General features: G+C 40.2%; 1 protein-coding gene across 2 annotated transcripts in view; it reads left to right on the forward strand.

Annotated features, from left to right (window-relative positions):
• ANO9 (anoctamin 9) overlaps positions 1 to 18,204 on the forward strand; it is a 93,325-nt gene that overhangs the window by 60,065 nt on the left and 15,056 nt on the right. For both annotated transcript variants that reach the window (XM_089653516.1, XM_089653515.1), the window contains exons 10-17: positions 772 to 832; positions 3,575 to 3,657; positions 4,109 to 4,213; positions 4,324 to 4,488; positions 8,505 to 8,541; positions 12,533 to 12,644; positions 14,786 to 14,843; positions 14,931 to 15,028. In XM_089653516.1, coding sequence (XP_089509642.1) covers positions 772 to 832; positions 3,575 to 3,657; positions 4,109 to 4,213; positions 4,324 to 4,488; positions 8,505 to 8,541; positions 12,533 to 12,644; positions 14,786 to 14,843; positions 14,931 to 15,028 — 719 coding nt within the window. The remainder of the gene's footprint in view (positions 1 to 771; positions 833 to 3,574; positions 3,658 to 4,108; positions 4,214 to 4,323; positions 4,489 to 8,504; positions 8,542 to 12,532; positions 12,645 to 14,785; positions 14,844 to 14,930; positions 15,029 to 18,204) is intronic.

Raw genomic sequence — 18,204 nt, forward strand, 5'->3', positions numbered from 1 at the left:
CCTACAGACTCCCTTACTGGCATTGGCAGTGTTTTTTTTTTGGTAAATATGAACCTTGCATTTGAGCAAGTGTGGTGTGGTGTAGTACCTGCTTAAAGTGTTACTAAACCCACAACAGTAAAATCAGTCTGTATATGCAGTAAAGCATGCTTGTAATACTATCTGTGGAACATAAGGGGTTAATTCTCTGCATTGTGTAAAAGGATGTTTGATCCCGTCTTCTCTGATTCCCCCCTTCTACTGTCCCCAATCCATCTACTGATAGAACAGAGCCTTGGGGGCGACCTGCACATTCTCAGTTGGGTTTTTTTGTGTATTTATAGAGTTTGTGTGGATTTTGTTTTTTTCTCTTGGGAGAGTGCATGTGATCAGCACAGAGCCAATCGGCACTGTCCAGACAGGCAGGGGTTATGCAGCCTCATAGGCAATTGGGAGAGAATGAAAACTCCTACAAGCTTTAACCAGTGCTCTACTGGACACGGATAGCAGTCACAAGACTGTTCTAACTGCTGATGAGAAAAGGTATTTAACAGTTTAGATTTACTAAAATAATTGCATTTCCATGTTCTGTGTACTGTCGGAGACCAGATATAGTGAATGCAAGGTCCTGGATTTAGTAACCCTTTTTAAGATTGATGGGGCTGCCTTTAATTAATGCCTGTCCTCAAGATATTTATTTACATTGAAACAGAGGTTTTTGTTACGTATGTCAAGTTTGGAGCCCATACAATTTTTTTTTTTTTTTTTACTGACCAAGTTTTTCTTCTGCAGGTGACACATTTATTTGACAATGAAGGCACAGTATTCTTTGCAATGTTTATGGCAGTCTGGGGTAAGTATTACAAATATACATCACAGCACTTGAAGATTCATGGTGTACCTATACTTACAAAATAGGACCTTGCACGTATTTAAGCCTTTTTACTTCTGGAGAACATCTGAAACTTACCCTCTATCTTAGTGTAGCTCCCTTGTCCTAAATAGGCACTACTAGCCTAAATTTGGGTTTTTGGCTGAGTGGCAGTCAGCGCAAACTAATTGTGTAGCTCTTCATTGTCTTCCCTAAATGTGGTGGGGTTGTGATTTCTCACTGTCGCAAGTAGGAGTCACTGGTATCACTGTCCTATGAGGTGAACAGTTATGTATCCATGGACCACAGACTGTGTGATGTCGTCATGTACAGATGCTGGGAGGGAAAAGAAGAATCCTTCCTTCCTTCCACGGACAGCAAGCCTAGCACAGTAAGACAAACACGAGCCATCCTAGGAATGCCACCACACATGCACGAAAGATGCCAATGGCTACAGCTTGTAAAGCTTCAGGACTCGGTCAATCCCGGCAAGGGGGTGGGCTACCAACATTCCGAGGGATGAATACAGTGTGGATTGGCTACATGGCTTTCGCCCCCATGCTCTCATTCAACATGCCGACTAGGGTACAGAGGGGCAGGCTTCAGGTCTGTTTCGTGCCTCATTTTGGCATGAGCTAAAAAAGGGGCAGGAATGGCAATAGAGTTTTTTCATCCCAGCCAGGGCCTGGCACCAGGTGTGAGCAATTCATATTGGCAGACGCCCCCAAACATGCAGTTCCTGGTATCGAGGCAGCTGATTTAAAGGATAAGTTCACCTTTTCATAACATGTTACACTCCTGTTCGGAGTCTGTTTATGAATAGGCCCTGTCTCCTGCTCTTTGACAGCTAGCGGAAGATCTTCACCTTCCACTAGCTGTCATTTTTTTTTAAATATTGCCATGTGAGGCTCCGCCCATCCAACCACGCCAATCATTCACAGTCCTCTGTGGAGCACTGTGGTAGTTCATTGATTCTTCCTGTCAGTATATCTGCTTGCCTGTGCATCCCATTCAGGCAAGCAGATATACTGGCACGTCTGCAGTAGATTTACAGGTCCGCAATGGCTTACAGGCTCCTGCCATGAAAAATAATAAACGCACATATTTTTACCTGCAAAAAAAATGCATTATATAGATATATAGATATAGATTTTTTTTTTTTTTTTTTTTTTTTGCAAAAGGTGAACTTTATCATTAAAAAAAAAAACTGGTTCCTAACTTTTTTATAGCTGACTCCTAGATTCAAAGCCGATTTTGTCAAGCCCTGTAATAAATGCACATTCATTTTACCTGCAAAAAGATGTGCACTTATTTATTTTTAAAGGTGAACCTATCCTTTTTAAAGGTTTTGACACTGTTAAGCTGGACACCTCCTTAATAAAACTCTAAAAAGACCAAAGTGGCACCCAATATTCTTTCTCGGTCCCCACATTTTAGCCATGCACTCAGTCCTGGGGTGAATGCTAGCCCACCCCCTGCCTCTGGAGGTGCCATCCTGCCTTTGGAGTGTCAGGGGTGCTACCTTAGCAGTCATTATCCAGTGCCTGTATTGTGCCATTACAATTGCCAATGTGCTTTTGCCAAACTATAGATGTCCACAAATGTGTCTTGTGGCATCTGTGTCCCTGTCTATATTGCAGAGCTTTACGCACTTACTGTCAGGGGAAACCTTTGTCACTGAGATGGTAAATGAGGAGAAATCTCTCTAACGGTGTCCCAGATGTCAATAAAAACCTGACATGGGTTCTAACACTTCACCCTGTTCATAAATAAATCAAACTTTTGACTGGACCTACATTTTAAATGCTTAATTCCTCCATAACTAATATGGACGTTTTAACACGTGCGTACTGACTATGCATACAGATAGTTATGCACAAATACAAAACCTAATATGGCTGCTTTTGACTTGCAAATATTAAACACTTTTTTTTTCTCTCCATCCTGCGTGCAATACAAAAGAAATTTTATTCTTCCATCCACACTCAAAGCATGGATGGATGGATAGATGAATCTCTGCTACTGGGCCATTGTATTCTGGCAGCCGACCACCAGAATATCCAAATAGCACCTGAATTTGATTGGATGTGCAGGGGCTGATCACCCGACAGTTTTCCAGCAAGCTACTTCAACATAAGTTGAATGAACATTGGCCATACACTGATCCAATTTTGACCCAACCAACAGGAATTGCCCTGAAATTCGAGCAGTGTCTGTGTATAGCTCATTTCTCCCTTCTTTGGGCCACATACACCAGCCTAAGTCACCACAGCCATTGAATGGATCAAGGCAAGCTACCAACAACAATTATATGTATCAAGAAGAATTGTGGAAGTCCTGATCCATCCAATAGTTCTTGCAAAAGCTGGTTGAAAGTAGTTAAACTCTCTAGAAAACTACAGTGTCTACAGCAAGCATTAGAAATGCATGTCTATATGCCATGATTTAGCTGGAGGAGGTGGTCTATACTTGACATTGCATCTTCTTCTTTCTCTTTTTTTTTTTTTTTTATTTATTTATTTTTTTAATTGAACCCTTTCCCACCTACTCATATAGCCAGGTATTGTCTTAGTTCCTGTTGGGCTTTCTTAGTTCCTTGGTAGGTTTTATAAGTACTATACATACTATATTTTATTGCCCAAAAACATGCTTCAATAAATACATATACTTTGAAAAAAGACATTTCTAACCACCTAATGTCATGTGTGTATTTTTGTATTTTAGCCACTGTGTTCTTGGAACTGTGGAAAAGGCAGAGAGCAAGAGATGTGTTTTGGTGGAACCTGTACAGTTGGGACGAGGATGAGGTATAACGGTTTGATGTATACAACTCATGGGGACCCCGGGCAATAGGGGATCATGGGGCTCGTGTCCTTGCCCAAACTCAAAAAAGCCTATGGAAAAGGTACAAGGGGCATCTCATGGGGCCCCCTACTGACCCTGGGCCCTCAGGCAGTACCTGAGTTTCCAAATGGTCAGTCCGCCCCTGTGTAGTACCACGTGGAAAGACTATATATGTCTCTATTTGCTATAATTACGGTGTTATGCTTCTCATGGTATGTGCATGTGCAATAAAATGGAGCCATCAAGTGAATATGGAAGAAAATACAGATTTTTTTTTTTTTTTTTTTTGTTTCGGGATTATCATAAGGTGTAGTGCATGTACAAAATGGACAAAAGCCGTTTTGTACTCTATGCACAGAGAACTTTTCTTGCATGTTCATGGTGTGAACATTGACCACTATGTGTTTTGTGCAGGAGGAGCTGGCTCTAGAGCTGATTAATAATCCAGAATGTCAGATCCTGCAACACCAACATTCTTACCTACGCTCCACTTTGATTCTACTGGGAGTGGCTGTCATGGTATGGAATGCCGATATATTGTCTTAATATATTATCCAAGTAAATTAACCACTTTTTCATATATTGCTGCTTATCTCATCATCACCGTCTTTAAAATATTTACCTTGCAGATTGCCATATTGGTTGGTATAGCACAGGCCCTAGTTGTATACCGGGTGGTGGTGACTGTGATCTTTATGCGCTCTTCTTGGGACCTCCTTAAGGAACATGCTAACACAGCTGCAGTTATGTCTGGAGCTGTACTTCATTACCTTACCATTGTCATCATGACCAAGGTTAGTCTCCTCCAATGTTTTAAATGATACAGGATGCTGTCCTAGTATATTTCCTAGTATCGTAGGACATCTATGTTGACTGTTGCCCCAGATACAGGGCTCAATTCACAAAGTTATTTTCTTCTTAAAACCTGAGATAAAATAACTTTTTTTTTTTTTTTTTTTTTTTTCAACTTTTTTTTGCAATTTATAAAAAAAATCCCTACTAAAATAAAGCATGCGTTTTTAATCAAAATGTGAGGTATTTTACTCCTGAAACAATTCAGTATTTTTATCTGACGTGATATCCAGTGGAATGGATACAGTGGAAAAAGATTTGAATCCCTGTCAGTTTTTAGTGCTAATAAAGAGAGGTAAAATGGTTTAAATTTGTAGAACTGCCAACTCACAAAGTCAGTGCGGTCCCTGGAGCTTATGTACACTGCTGAAAAAAATTTAAAGGAACACTTGAAAACCCATCAGATCTCAATGGTGAAAAATATGCTGAATATCTATACTGATATGGACTGGGTAATGTGTTAGGAATGTAAGGATGCCCCATCGTTTGATGGAAATGAAAATTATGAACCTAAAGAGGACTGAATTCAAAGATGCCCCAAAAATCAAAGTAAAAAATTATGCAGCAGGCTAGTCCATTTTGCTAAAATTTCATTGCAGCAACTCAAAATGGTACTCAGTAGTTTGTATGGCCCCCACGTGCTTGTATGCATGCCTGACAACGTCAGGGCATGCTCCTAATGAGATGACGAATGGTGTCCTGGGCTATTTCCTCCCAGGTCTGGATTAGAGCATCACTGAGCTCCTGGACAGTCTGAGGTACAACCTGGCGGTGTCGGTTGTACCGAAACATGATATCACAGAGATGTTCTATTGGATTTAGGTCAGGCGAGTGTGGGGGCCGTTCAGTGGTATCAATTCCTTCATCCTCCAGGAACTGCCTGCATACTCTGGCCACATGAGGCCGGGCATTGTCATGCACCAGGAGGAACCCAGGACCCACTGCACCAGCCTAGGGTCTGACAATGGGTCCAAGGATTTAATCCCGATACCTATTAGCAGTCAGGGTGCCATTGTCTAGCCTGTAGAGGTCTGTGCGTCCCTCCACGGATATGCCTCCCAAGACAATCACTGACCCACCACCAAAACAGTCATGCTGAACAATGTTACGGGCAGCATAACGTTCTCCACTGCTTGGCCAGATCCCTTAATGTCTGTCACGTGCTCAAAGTGAACCTCTCATCTGTGGAAAGCACAGGGTGCCAGTGGCAGACCAGCCAATTCTGGTGTTCCATGGCAAATGCCAATAGAGCTGTATGGTGCCGGGCAGTGAGCATAGGGCCCACTAGAGGACATCCGGCCGCCCTCATGAAGTCTACTTCTGATTATTTGGTCAGAGACATTCATACCAGTGGCCTGCTGGAGGTCATTTTGTAGGGCTCTGGCAGTGCTCATCCTGTTCCTCCTTGCACAAAGGAGCTGATACTGGTCCTGCTGATGGGCTTAAGACCTTCTACTGCCCTGTCAAGCTCTCCTAGAGTAACTGCCTGTCTCCTGGAATCTCCTCGATGCTCTTGACTGTGCTGGGACACGCAGCAAACCTTCTGGCAAAGGCATGTATTAATGTGCCATCCTGGAGGATGTGGACTGCCTGTGCAACCTCTGTAGGGTGCAGGTATCGCCTCATGCTACCAGTAGTGACACTGACCATAGTCAAATGGAAAGCTAGCGAAAAACAGTCAAAAAATATGAGTAGAGAAAAAAATGTCAGTGGCCTCCACCTGTAAAACCACTCCTGTTTTGGGAGTCGTCTCATTGTTGCCCATCTAGTGCACCTGTTAACCGCTTCCCAACCGCACTATAGCTGAAAGATGGCTACAGTGCGGTTGTCTAGTTCTGGGAGGGCGTCCATGGATGTCCTCCCAAAACCCACCCCCTGCGCGCCCCCAGTGGCGCGCACCTGGCGCCGTCTGTGATTGCTGTGTATATGGACTCAGCTGATCATGTGATAAGGTAAAAGGCAAATCACAGCGTAAATACAGTTGTCTGTTATCGGCTGCACTTTCTGCATGCTGTCACAGCATGAAGAAAGTATTGTCGATAACTGGCAGATGTGACAGGGGAGATCTGCACTGATAATCAAGGCACTGATTGTCGGTGCCTCCAGTGGGTGCTATCAGTCAGTGCCCATCATTGCCGCCTATCAGTGCCACGTCATTAATGCCCACCAGCGTCGCCTTATCAGTGCCCATCAGTGAAGGAGAAAAATTACCTGTTTACAAACTTTTATAATAGAAACAAAGAGAACTTTTTTTCATTTATAGTGCAAAAAATACCCCCCCCCCCCCCCCCCGTGGCAGTTAAATATGACCAAAAAGCTCTGTCTGTGGGGAAAAAATTATAAAAATTTCATATGGATACAGTGTTGCATGACTGTGCAATTGTCATTCAAAGTGCAACAGTGCTGAAAGCTGAAAATTTGGCCTGGGCAGGAAGGGGGGTAGAAGTGGCCAGTAAGCAAGTGGTTAATTTGATTAACACCAAAGCAGCTGAAACTGATTAACAACCCCCTCTGCTACTTGACTGACCAGATCAATATCCCAGGGGTTTAATTGCCTTGATGCTATACTCCTGATTAAAAAGTGTTCCTTACATTTTTTTGAGCAGTGTATTAATGCAAAAGAAAAAAGTGACTGGAATATCAATGAAAGGAAGCTGCTTTCATAGGACACACATGGCGTATCAAAAAAACAACAAAAGTTAAAAAGACAACATTGAGGTTGGGGAGATTCCCCTTCACTTCCTGTCCATTGGCCAAAATAGAAAGTGAGAGGAAATCCCTGCAATTTAAAATAATTAGGGACCCCCAGGTCACTAGAACCAGTGTCCCCCATGGGAAGATTTCCCCTCTATTACTTGGGATTTTCTTTCACTTTCAATGATGGTATACAGGACAAATAGAGAGTGTGAATCTCCCTAATGGGGGGGGGGGGCGCACAGCAATACAAACCTGCAAAAGAGAAGGAAGCACTGTCTAAGTGCAGAGAATTTAAGTATTTAAAGGAGAAGTTCATCTTTTGAAACATGATACACCCTGAATATGGGTGTAACCTGTTACAAATGGACTGGCCCCGATACCCCCTGTATGGGCAAGCAGATATACTGACAGGTCTGCAGGAGACTTGCATGGCACCAGCGATTTGCTGATCGCTGGTGAAATGGTTTACAGGCTCCTGCAGCCAAAAATAATAAATGCACATTTTTTTTACCTGCAAAAAAAATTTGCATTTTATTGTTTATGTGCAAAAGGTGAATGTATCCTTTAATTCAGCAATGGTAATAAAAACTAACAAGAATATAGGAAGGATACGCTTGTCATAATTAACAGAAGCATCAGTTTCCCATATTGGATCCCACATGGACTGTATACTTTTATACATTTGACTCTGATTTCTCCTTCTTGTAACATTACTATTATCTGTACCAGTAATAAAAACCTGACGGGGGGTCTAATCCCTCTCCACTCTATCCAAAGTGTTTTGCCTTTTAGTTCTACTTTAAGTAAATCAGCCCACAAGACCACCCCATAGAAAACAGCGGGCAGTGTTTGCGTCCATTCTGCAGCAGCGGAGACCTGTCATCCGTCTGCTCAGCGGGGAGCAGTGGAGAGATCCCTTGCTGAGCAGGCGGATCCGCTGACAGGTCTGCCCCGTCTGAAAGGGGCCTAACAATTACATATACTTTTTAACCTTTACAGTTGCCATTTTTTTAACTTTTTTTTTTTTTTTTTTTTTCTTGATCAGATTACGGTGTATTATATCAACTCATATTAGTAATATATTTAGCAAAGTGGTTATTTGGTTTCAATTGCTAGATTGCATTAACTCAAGTGATTGATTTGAGTTGTTACTGGAGCTGCTCTTTACAAAACTAAACTGGAGAACACATTACATGAAGTCTGCTTTTGTTAAATATGCTATGGTAGCATCTTTATCATATGTATTTACTTCTCTGTGCAGGTGAATCGCGTTGTGTCTACTCATTTGTGTAATCTAGGTGAGTCACTTTCTTATGTGTTGGGTGAAGGAGACAAGTCTGTGCATGGCTATGAATAACCAAACTCCCTGCAGAAGTGTGGATGTAGGTGTAAGCAGAAACCTGAATTCCATTGTCATACTGGGAGTACAATAGGAATGAAAAAGGTCACTCCCATTATTAGACCACCTTTCTCAACTCTATACCCCAGCCTTTGAAACAAATCCTTAGAATTTGGAGAACCCCAACTAAAATTATATCTGCAGTTTAAGGTACATTAGTATGAACAGTTGGCTACAGAAATTTTAAAGAAAACACAAGTGTAAGAATATATAAGCGTATTTGATTCCCACAGGAAATCATTTATCAACACCCTCCTGCTCTATACCACAAAAATGTATTTTCATTGATAATCATGAGAATAAAGAATAAAAGACTGAAAAGTCACACAGATGAAAATTGGTTACATTTTCGGTCAGTAGAGAAATACACCCTTATGCTGAATGTTGGAAGAGAAATGCCACCTTACTGTGGTTAGTATAGTGTACATATTGGGTAGCACTAGACTTTGTTGGTGATGGGTAGGTGGAGGGTCCTCAGAGTGAGGTCCTCGATTCAAGTGTAAAAGTATGGAGGTAGGTGAAGAACACTGTGTGCATGAAGAGAGTCTTGAAAACTCCACCAGGTTTGGAAGCATTGCTTGATTGGCTGTTTTATGTCATACACCAATAAAGCGATAATGGTTTTCCAATCTGATAGGGTTTCCAAGGCAGTACTCAACACCTACCTGAACAACCCTTAGTGATGGTCGGTGTAAAAATGCTCTTGAACACTGGTTGTCAATACAACCTATTCTATTGGTGGTCAATAGAAGTATGCTTTACATTGGTGGTGAGTATAGTTTTCCCTGTAAATTGGAGATCAATGGAGAACTGCCCCATTCCATTTGTTGTCAGTGTAGTACCCCCTTGCATTGTTGGTTACCATAGAAGTACCTTCTACCTTTTGGATGTCAATGGAAATATCTGTCCCTAATATTGGTGGTGGGTGTAGGTTGGAGATCTATTTGCCAATGCTGAAGGAACCCCCAGCAACCTCTAGAGCAACAGTTCCCAACCTTTTTTATGCTCAAGGATTTCTTATCCACTTTAACACAGGGCAGTTTCACTTCTCTTCCTGCCCAGGCCAATTTTCAGCTTTCATTGCTGTTGCATTTTGAATGACAATTGCACAGGCATGCAACCCTGTGAACATATGACATTTTTATCCTTTTTTTTTGTCACACAAATAGAGCTTTCTTTTGGTGGTATTTAATCACAACTGGGTTTTTTTTATTTTTTGCACTATAAATGAAAAAAGTTTTCTTTGCTAAATTATATAGTAAACAAATAATTCTTTATAAATTTGGGCCAAAATGTATTCTGCTACATTTCTTTGAATATACCCCAAATCAGTGTTTATTATTTAGTTGGTAGGAAAGTTTTAGAGTCCACAAACTATGGTGTATATATCTGAAAAAGTGATCAGTCTTGATGTACTGATCACCTATTTAATTTCTTGAGGCACAAAAATGCCAGGACAGTACAATTACCCCCCAAATGACCAAGGTATTTAGTAAGAGGCATGGCAAGTGTGTTGTGTGGTTTTTTTTTTTTTTTTTTTCTTTTTTTTTTTTTCCTTCCCTGATTGCTTATACCTTTGACAACAGCCAGTTTTACTTCATTCAGTAGGTATTGTGATTAGCCACAGCTGGTCACATGGTACAGATAGGCTGTGACTGGCCCTGTCTGTACCATGTGATCTCTAGGACCATTCACAGCTAGCAACGCAATTGTAAGCAATGAATGGCATGAAAGGAAGCCATTCATTGTTTACAACGTTCATGTGATCTGCAGTGATTTGTCACAGCGATCACATGGTACTGGCAGTGGGTGGGCCGGTACAGTGATCAGCCATTGGCTGTCAATGACATATCACGCCACAGCGTGCGTATGACGTCCACTAGGAACAATGAAAGTCCCACTCTACCTTCCTTCGACAATAGATTGGATGGGAACTGGTTAAAACAATATTGAGGTCTCAGCGATCTCTTGAGATTTTCTGATCTACAGCTCATGAGATGTTGATGTGATCAGTCAGTTGTAGATATGATGGTAAATAAAAGCATGAATAACTTGCACGAACACTAACCTTGCATTGGTGCTGAGTGGAAATGCTAACAGTGTATCGGTGCTTAGTTGATACACTAGTGCATTAGTGCTCAATGGAAACATTTAGACCCCTTTCAAACAGGCTATGTTTTTATGGATGAAAATAGGTAAGCAAATGATCATCTGTTGCCATCCGTTTTTGTTTTTAAACGGAAGAAAGCCCTATTTTTGTTCAGTCTTCCTTCTCCTTTTTTTTTTTTTTTTTTTTAATAAACGGAACGGATGAAAAACTGTACACTTGCTGTAAACGGACAGTCTGTTTTTGCATTGGCAGTGGATGTAAAAAACTGATGTATACTTTTGAAAAACGAATCCATTTTTCTTTAGGAAAAATATGACTGAACTGATCAAAAAAAATGGAAGTCCCGTGTGAAAGGACCCGTACAGTGCATTGGTGCTTAGCAGAAACACTAACCGCACATTGGTGCTCAGGGCAAACCCTAACAATATCTTAAAGCTCAGCAGAAACATTGCATTGCTGCTTGACAGATACAGTGTTGGTGTTCAGTGGAAAATATATTCATTTGTACAGTGTTGCAGGACCCCCGTCAGGAAACCCTGCTTTACTGGGTAAAGTCCAGCATTTGCATTGCACTGCTTTGTCATACATGACTAAGGAGGCTCTGAGGGCTGCAACTGCTAAGTACACTGCTTTAGCTAGTGGGTAGAAAAGTGATAGCTGGAGCTATAGTGCTATTGCTAACTACAACTGCAACAGTCGCTGTGCAATGTGATGGGCAGTATTTCGAGCAAATAGCATGTCGTAGCTGTCACTAGTACTGTATAGAGATCTGGGCCATCCTAGTGCTGGCCAGAAATATAATCCATGAAATACAGGTGTGACAGTGTGGTCAGCCTTGATTTCCACAGTGCCAATAGCATACCTAATGTATACTTTCTGCTTTTCCCAACAGCTGCACATCTGCCTGTGCTCCTGGTAATGCCATTTGCCAGAATTAAAAGGGTAACTCTGGGCCGATCAATCTGCCTGATGGTATTAGGGCAATTCAAGGCACCATTTCGCGGATGTGAATCCACTGTAAGAGTAACTTGCATGGGAGCTACTGAAACTACCATTGGGTAGAAACCATTGTGTGGGTCCTCTCGCAGAACCCTGGCTCAGAAAGCCAGCTCTAGAAGAACCCTGGCTGAGAAAGCTGCATTAGATATTTTCCCCAGTGATCTGTTCAAAATTGAAATGTTTATGGGCACCTTCAGACCTCAGAAGAAACACCTAGCCAACAGAACTACAGAAAGAGCTCTTATCTATGGGTACCTTGTGATAGGCCTATATATGTTATTTACCTAGCAACATTTTTTACTTGTACAAAGTTACTTAATGCATAGCATTACCATTAATATTGTTCTTTCTTTAACAATTTTAAACAAAAGTACAAAAAAATGCATGTATTCCTTCCTTGCAATATGGCAACTTGGAAGTATTTTTTTTTTTATATATGGTTTATGTACAGAAGTCCCTCAAATCTAATTTTCTGATTTTGTGGGACACTTTTTGTGACTGCTTATTACGGAAGGTGGCACAGCGCTCGGAAGTCAAATTTAGAGGCAAACTAACATTTTAAGAAGGAGTTTGGCATTGACCAGGAAAAACTCCTTTTCTAAAAGTGTCCAGAGAAGGCCAGAAAAAAGGCAAAATTAAAGAGAGCGCAGACTCCACTCTACACTACCACAACTAAACGGACAAAGATCAATATAGGGAGATAAACAAAGGCATTGAATACATGAATGACGGCATTTCAATTTTATTTCATGTTAGTTTTTTTTTTTCTTTTTTTTAATAGAGCAACCACGGACTTTTACAGAGAGAGAAAACAGCTTCACCTCCAAAGTGTTCACATTTCAGTTTGTTACTCACTTCTCATCTCTGTTCTATGTGGCATTCTTTTTGGGAAGGTAACATTTATTAAACTACTTTTCTCCTTTTTCCTATCACATCATAACAGGCTCAGTTAAGTGTTTTTACATGACATACCTACCATTGTATATGTATATTTTACCAGTCCTTAGATCTGGCAGTTGCATTTTTTTTTTCACAAGAAATTGTCAATGGGTAAAGAAAATACCTGATGATCTTGCCATAAACACAGAGCCCTTGTAACTAAAGTTGTGAGATTAAAAAAAAAAAAGAGCACAATGAACCGTATTTTTGTGTGAACTACTAGTCCCATCAATCCATCAAACATGTCAGCCTTTGTTCATCTCCATTGCATGAAGTTCAGTCTGTGCAACAACCATGGCTCCCTCCTTAGATTCAGTGAAGAAATTATTGTAGTCATGAATGGACAGGAACTATTATTCATGGAATACCAGGTGAAAATGTAGAGGGGGGGAAAAAAATTAATGTAGGTGCAACATTTAAAAATAGTAAGCAATATATATAGCTTTTTTTGGGCGTTTTTAAATATGCTTTAATATCTTGGAGCATACTTCTTTTTCTTTTTTTTTTTTTTTATTTTATGGTCAAGACTAGTCAATTATACATCAGATTAATTTTTACTTTTGTAGTCTGACCTAATATATTAGGATTTTTTTTTCTAAACTGAGGAGAAATGGGTATATCCTTTAGTGTCACTTTCAGCAAACTACACAGCACTGCCACTGATATGCGCATTATTTTACGGTTTGTCAAAATCAACAACTCGTGTCCACCTTGAACAATGTCCTCTAGAAGGTGCCTACTGCCCCCCTTAACAGTAGTTGGTGACATGTGATTGTCACCTTGCCTATGCTATACAAGCATGGTAGCAGTACTGGGGAAAAACTGGGTCTCTGGGGACAGACTTGAAAATAATTATTTTCCATTTTTTTAGCCTTTTAGGTTTTTATTTTGGCAGAATTTTCTTTAAACATTGGCAAATGAAAGGTTGCATTAAAACAACTCTAGGGTACCTTTTTTTGTTTAGGATTAGTTTTTTCTTTTTTTAACCTTACATTGGAATACCTACAGATACAGTGGGGTTTCAGCTGGTGGAAATCAGTACAATGGTCCCATTTACACAGGTTTCTAAAGGTAGAATTGTTGAATGATATAGTGTAAGTTTGCATGAGCAAATATTCATGCAATTTGCACATTGCATTTATTACATCTTAGGGGTCAGTGGGGTGGGAGGTTTTGTTTGGTTTTGTTCTTTTGTATTGATATATTTCATCTATTGCTTGCTGATCACATTGAACGATAGATGCAATATAACTATTGCAGTGATCTGTTGCTGGTGGGGATGACTGTATTGGCTCTGTCTGGCTTAAAGATGTTTGTCAAAACTTAAAATACTGATAACACCAGTAATGATGTCACAGTGTTACCTCTCTAGTCACAATGAAAAAGCCCTGGACCTAAGTGGGGCATAGTCTTTAAATCTGGCTCAGAAAAGCACCGTGACTGTATGGTGTGTAATGTACCTGGTGGTGGAGCCTAACGTTTGGAGGTACACTTCTCTTAAACCTCCAGGTCAGGAGCCCTGGCAAAGAGACAGGAACGCCTGAGCTCGGAGTGGGCCCGAGTGCCTGGCTAGTCTTCTGTTGCAGGAGAGCAGTGTTTGCATTGCTGTAGAGCAGGCTGTGCTGGTGGAAGACTGGAGCAGAAGGCCGGCACAAGACAGCAGGTTCAGATGCAGGAGAGCAGGGTCAGGCAGTCCGGGTGGGCAGCTGTCAGGCAAATCAGAGTACAATACAACAGACAGACTAATAGTCCAGGGTCGGTAATAGTAGGCAGATGGGTGGATAAACAGAAGGAGCAGGCAAAGACGAAATCCAGAGACAAGCCAGGGGTCAGTACAGGTAGGGTCAAGGCAGATCAAGTTGGTATCAGGAAGTCAACACAGGAATAGTTAAGATGCTTCAGGGAATGTAGTAGACAAAGCAGAAAGGACTCCATGCCATAGTGCAGCTTAAATAGTGCTACAGAGCGCTCCTAGAGAAGGAGATGATCAGTTCATGCAAAGCATAAGGACCACATCCAGGGCTGTGTTTTATACTTGACCCAGCAAAGATATATCGATAATGAACTAATTTCATATTTCTTTTCTGAAAAACAGAATAAATGGACACCCAGGAAACTATGTGCGTATTGCAGGACACTGGAGACTGGAAGAAGTAAGTGATTTGGCTCATATGGTTATATAGGTAGAGATGTGACTGGTCCTTGACTCTCTTGCTCTTCTTTTTTTTTTTTTCCCCAAGTGTCACCCGAGTGGCTGCATCACTGACCTGTTCATACAGATGTCTATCATCATGGTACTGAAACAAACCCTTAGTAACTGTGTGGAATTTCTGTCCCCGTAAGTACTGCACTCTTAATGCTTCTTTTGCACTCTTTATGCTGTCATGTCCACATAGCCATGCATTTACCTATTATTTTGCCATGGCCAGAATTGGTGACACACTGTAGAGTGTAGATCATGAAGTCCTTTTTATTGTCTCTCTGCTGTTCCTGATCTTTTCCATTGCACATGGATGTCACTAGTTGAGGGTCTGCATATTCCCTGTTTTTAAAGTTACCTTTACATGTAATTAATAGCAACCTGCACATGATCGCCATCACATATGAAGAGTGAACTTTCAAGTTCCCTTGGAGAGAACCTAGGAAGTGACTGCTTTGAATATGCCATGTTGATAAGCCACGCTTTAGGCATCATCGCAGAATTCAGTAAAAACTGAAAATGGTGTTGGAAGACTTCAATTTGCAAATATATGAACATTTCAGCATGAGCTACTGCCCTCTGTAAACAGGCTTTTTAGAACAAGAAAGTGAAGGAGTTACTAGAAGCATATGAAAGAAGCCTAAAGCTCAATTTGGTAGCTCGGAAAAATACAAAATATTAATATGTTTATATTTGCAATATTTTGTATTTACCAGGTAAAAGTATGTGTGTGTGTGTGTGTGTGTATGTATGTATGTATGTGTGTGTGTGTGTGTGTGTGTGTATATATATATATATATATATATATATCAGTAGCCGCAGCAGGCATTTTGTATACAAATCTGGCAAGCGGATTATCAGTTGTAAGGGGGAGGTTATCCAGCAGCTGTCCACGTGCCCCTGGTACATTTACCCCCTATGTGAAATACAGTTTTAATGAAAAGGTGTAAAGGAATAAAGTTACACTGAACCTCATAACACCCACCCCGACATACACACAGATACAAAGGTAAAAACACAAAATGTTGTGTTTTTTTTTTTTTGGTTTTTTTTTTTTTTGGTTTTTTTTTTTGCTACATATGTTAACCGATCATCATATATATGCTTAACTCTAAACTGATGACCTGTAGAGGCCTTTAAAGCATCCCCTATGGAAAATTTAGGGTATCAGTTTGTCGCATTTCATGGGCACACACAATTTTGAGTCTTGACATTTGTATCTATTTGGCGCAAAATCATCTTTTATATTTTATGAAAAGTCTGAGCAATATATGTGTTTGTCCCTTTTAATCACTTCCCTCCAATAGGAAGTCATATGATGTCCTGGACTTGGAGATATTGGGATCATGTCCGCAGCTACAGGCATCATCCCAGAATCTTTCTTTGCAGCCAGCGATTACCTGTCTGTGCCCCCCCCCCCAAATTGGCACCTCTCCCGTGCGATCAGGGAGCTCAGGATCTGATCCAGTAGCTATGTCATGACATTCCTTCAGGCACTGGCAGATATAAACCCTGCCATTTGTTTTGTTCATGGAAAGTGCGTGTGTGTGTGTGTGTGTTCCCATGTTTTATAGACCCCTGATGTCTCCATAAGAAGACCTGTCACTGCCTTATTTCTATCACAAGAGATGTTTACATTTCTTGTGTAAAAAATAAGACTGCGTGAAAATAAAAAATAACAAAGTTTTTTTTAAAGCGCTCCTGTCACCCCATGCTTTTGCGCAGTGGTGAACGCATACGTTGATCACACACATGTAAAATGTGCAAGGTATTGCCACAAATGTGCTAGCGAGAGTAATAATTCTAGCGCTAGACCTCCTCTGTAACTCTTTTATAGCGTCGACTATGGTATTGTAGTTTAGTGCCATTCCATGTGTCCGTGATTTTAAAGCATGATATGCTGGGTATCTATGTACTTAACATAACAACATATTTTATACCGTTCCAACAAATGGGTTATATACAGTTTTGTTTTGTTGTGTGTTTTTTTGTTTTTGTTTTTTTTTTTTTGCATTCAAATTAATTTAATTTTCAAAAAAATTGCGTTTTGAAAAATCGCTGCTTAAATACATACTGTGTGACATGCAAAAATAACAACACCCTCCATTTTATTCCTTAGGGTCTCTCCTTAAATATATATGTTTGGGGCATGGAGTAATTTTTTTCCAGAAGTAGTTAAATTAACTTTTAGTGTACTTTTTACAATAAAAATGTGCACATTTTGGAATACAGTGTTCATGTATTTTGTGCGACAACTACATCAGTATTCAGTAGAGAGATTTTCAACCAGTAGATTTCAGTATTTATACGTTTTGTAGCTGTATCAATGGTTAAACTGTCTTTTCGTATAACTTAAAATTTTCCTGCTTGCAGTGAAGCCATAAAGCACATGTGGACTGTGCACAGTCTGTTCTGTAGGGCTATATGCAGAATCTGACAGCATATGATACACAATTAAGGAAATATTGTGTGTGTATATGTGAACATTAAAATAAATAAAATGTAATTACCACTATTTTATTCCCCAGGGTCTCTGCTTTCAGAAAATATATACTGTTTAACTAATCTTCATGCCTACAATTATTTATAAACGTGAAAAATACACAAGTGACTATGGCAGCGAAAGGGTTAATTCTGACCATAATAAAACAACAAAATATATACAAACACCTTGCAGAGTTTTGTACATGTTTCCTATGCTTACTTGGGTTTCCCCTGGGTTTCCTCCCACACGCCAAAGACATGCTGGTAGGTTAATTGACTCCTGTCCAAGCTGGCCCATGTATTTATGTTGGATTGGGACCATACTGTAGATTTTAAATTCCTGATGCTATGTACAGTGCTGCATAAATTGTCAGTGCTATATAAACACCTGTAATACATTTTTATAGAAGTTAAAAAGTGACTAGTAAGTTTAGCAATCAAGACTTGCCTAGAGGTTCAATAACCACTTACAAAGCTTAAAGTGATACTGCACAGTTTTTTGGGTTTTTTTTCAATTATCCCTTTTTGCTGTATGTGAATGATGGCACTCTAATTATCCTAGTAAAAAAACTATCCTTTTTTTTTTTTTTTTTCTAATGGATATCCAGCTGTCACATGACCCAGCTCTTTCTCATGTTGTCTTCAGGGAAACAGTGGCAGGAGGAGCTTCTAGTCCTTCTGCTGCTACCACATGTTCAAAGTGGAAAAAAAAAAGTCTTTCAGATAAAGAGTAAAAATATTTAATATAAACTTTTTTTAATTGCCATACAAATATATATTTGAAATGAAATATATTTTATTATTTTTGGAAATACCATGGTATAGGCAGA

The sequence above is a fragment of the Staurois parvus genome, unplaced genomic scaffold (assembly GCF_062004578.1).
Source record: "Staurois parvus isolate SC_StPar_1 unplaced genomic scaffold, SC_StPar_1.0 ptg000715l, whole genome shotgun sequence".
Lineage (NCBI taxonomy): Eukaryota > Metazoa > Chordata > Amphibia > Anura > Ranidae > Staurois > Staurois parvus.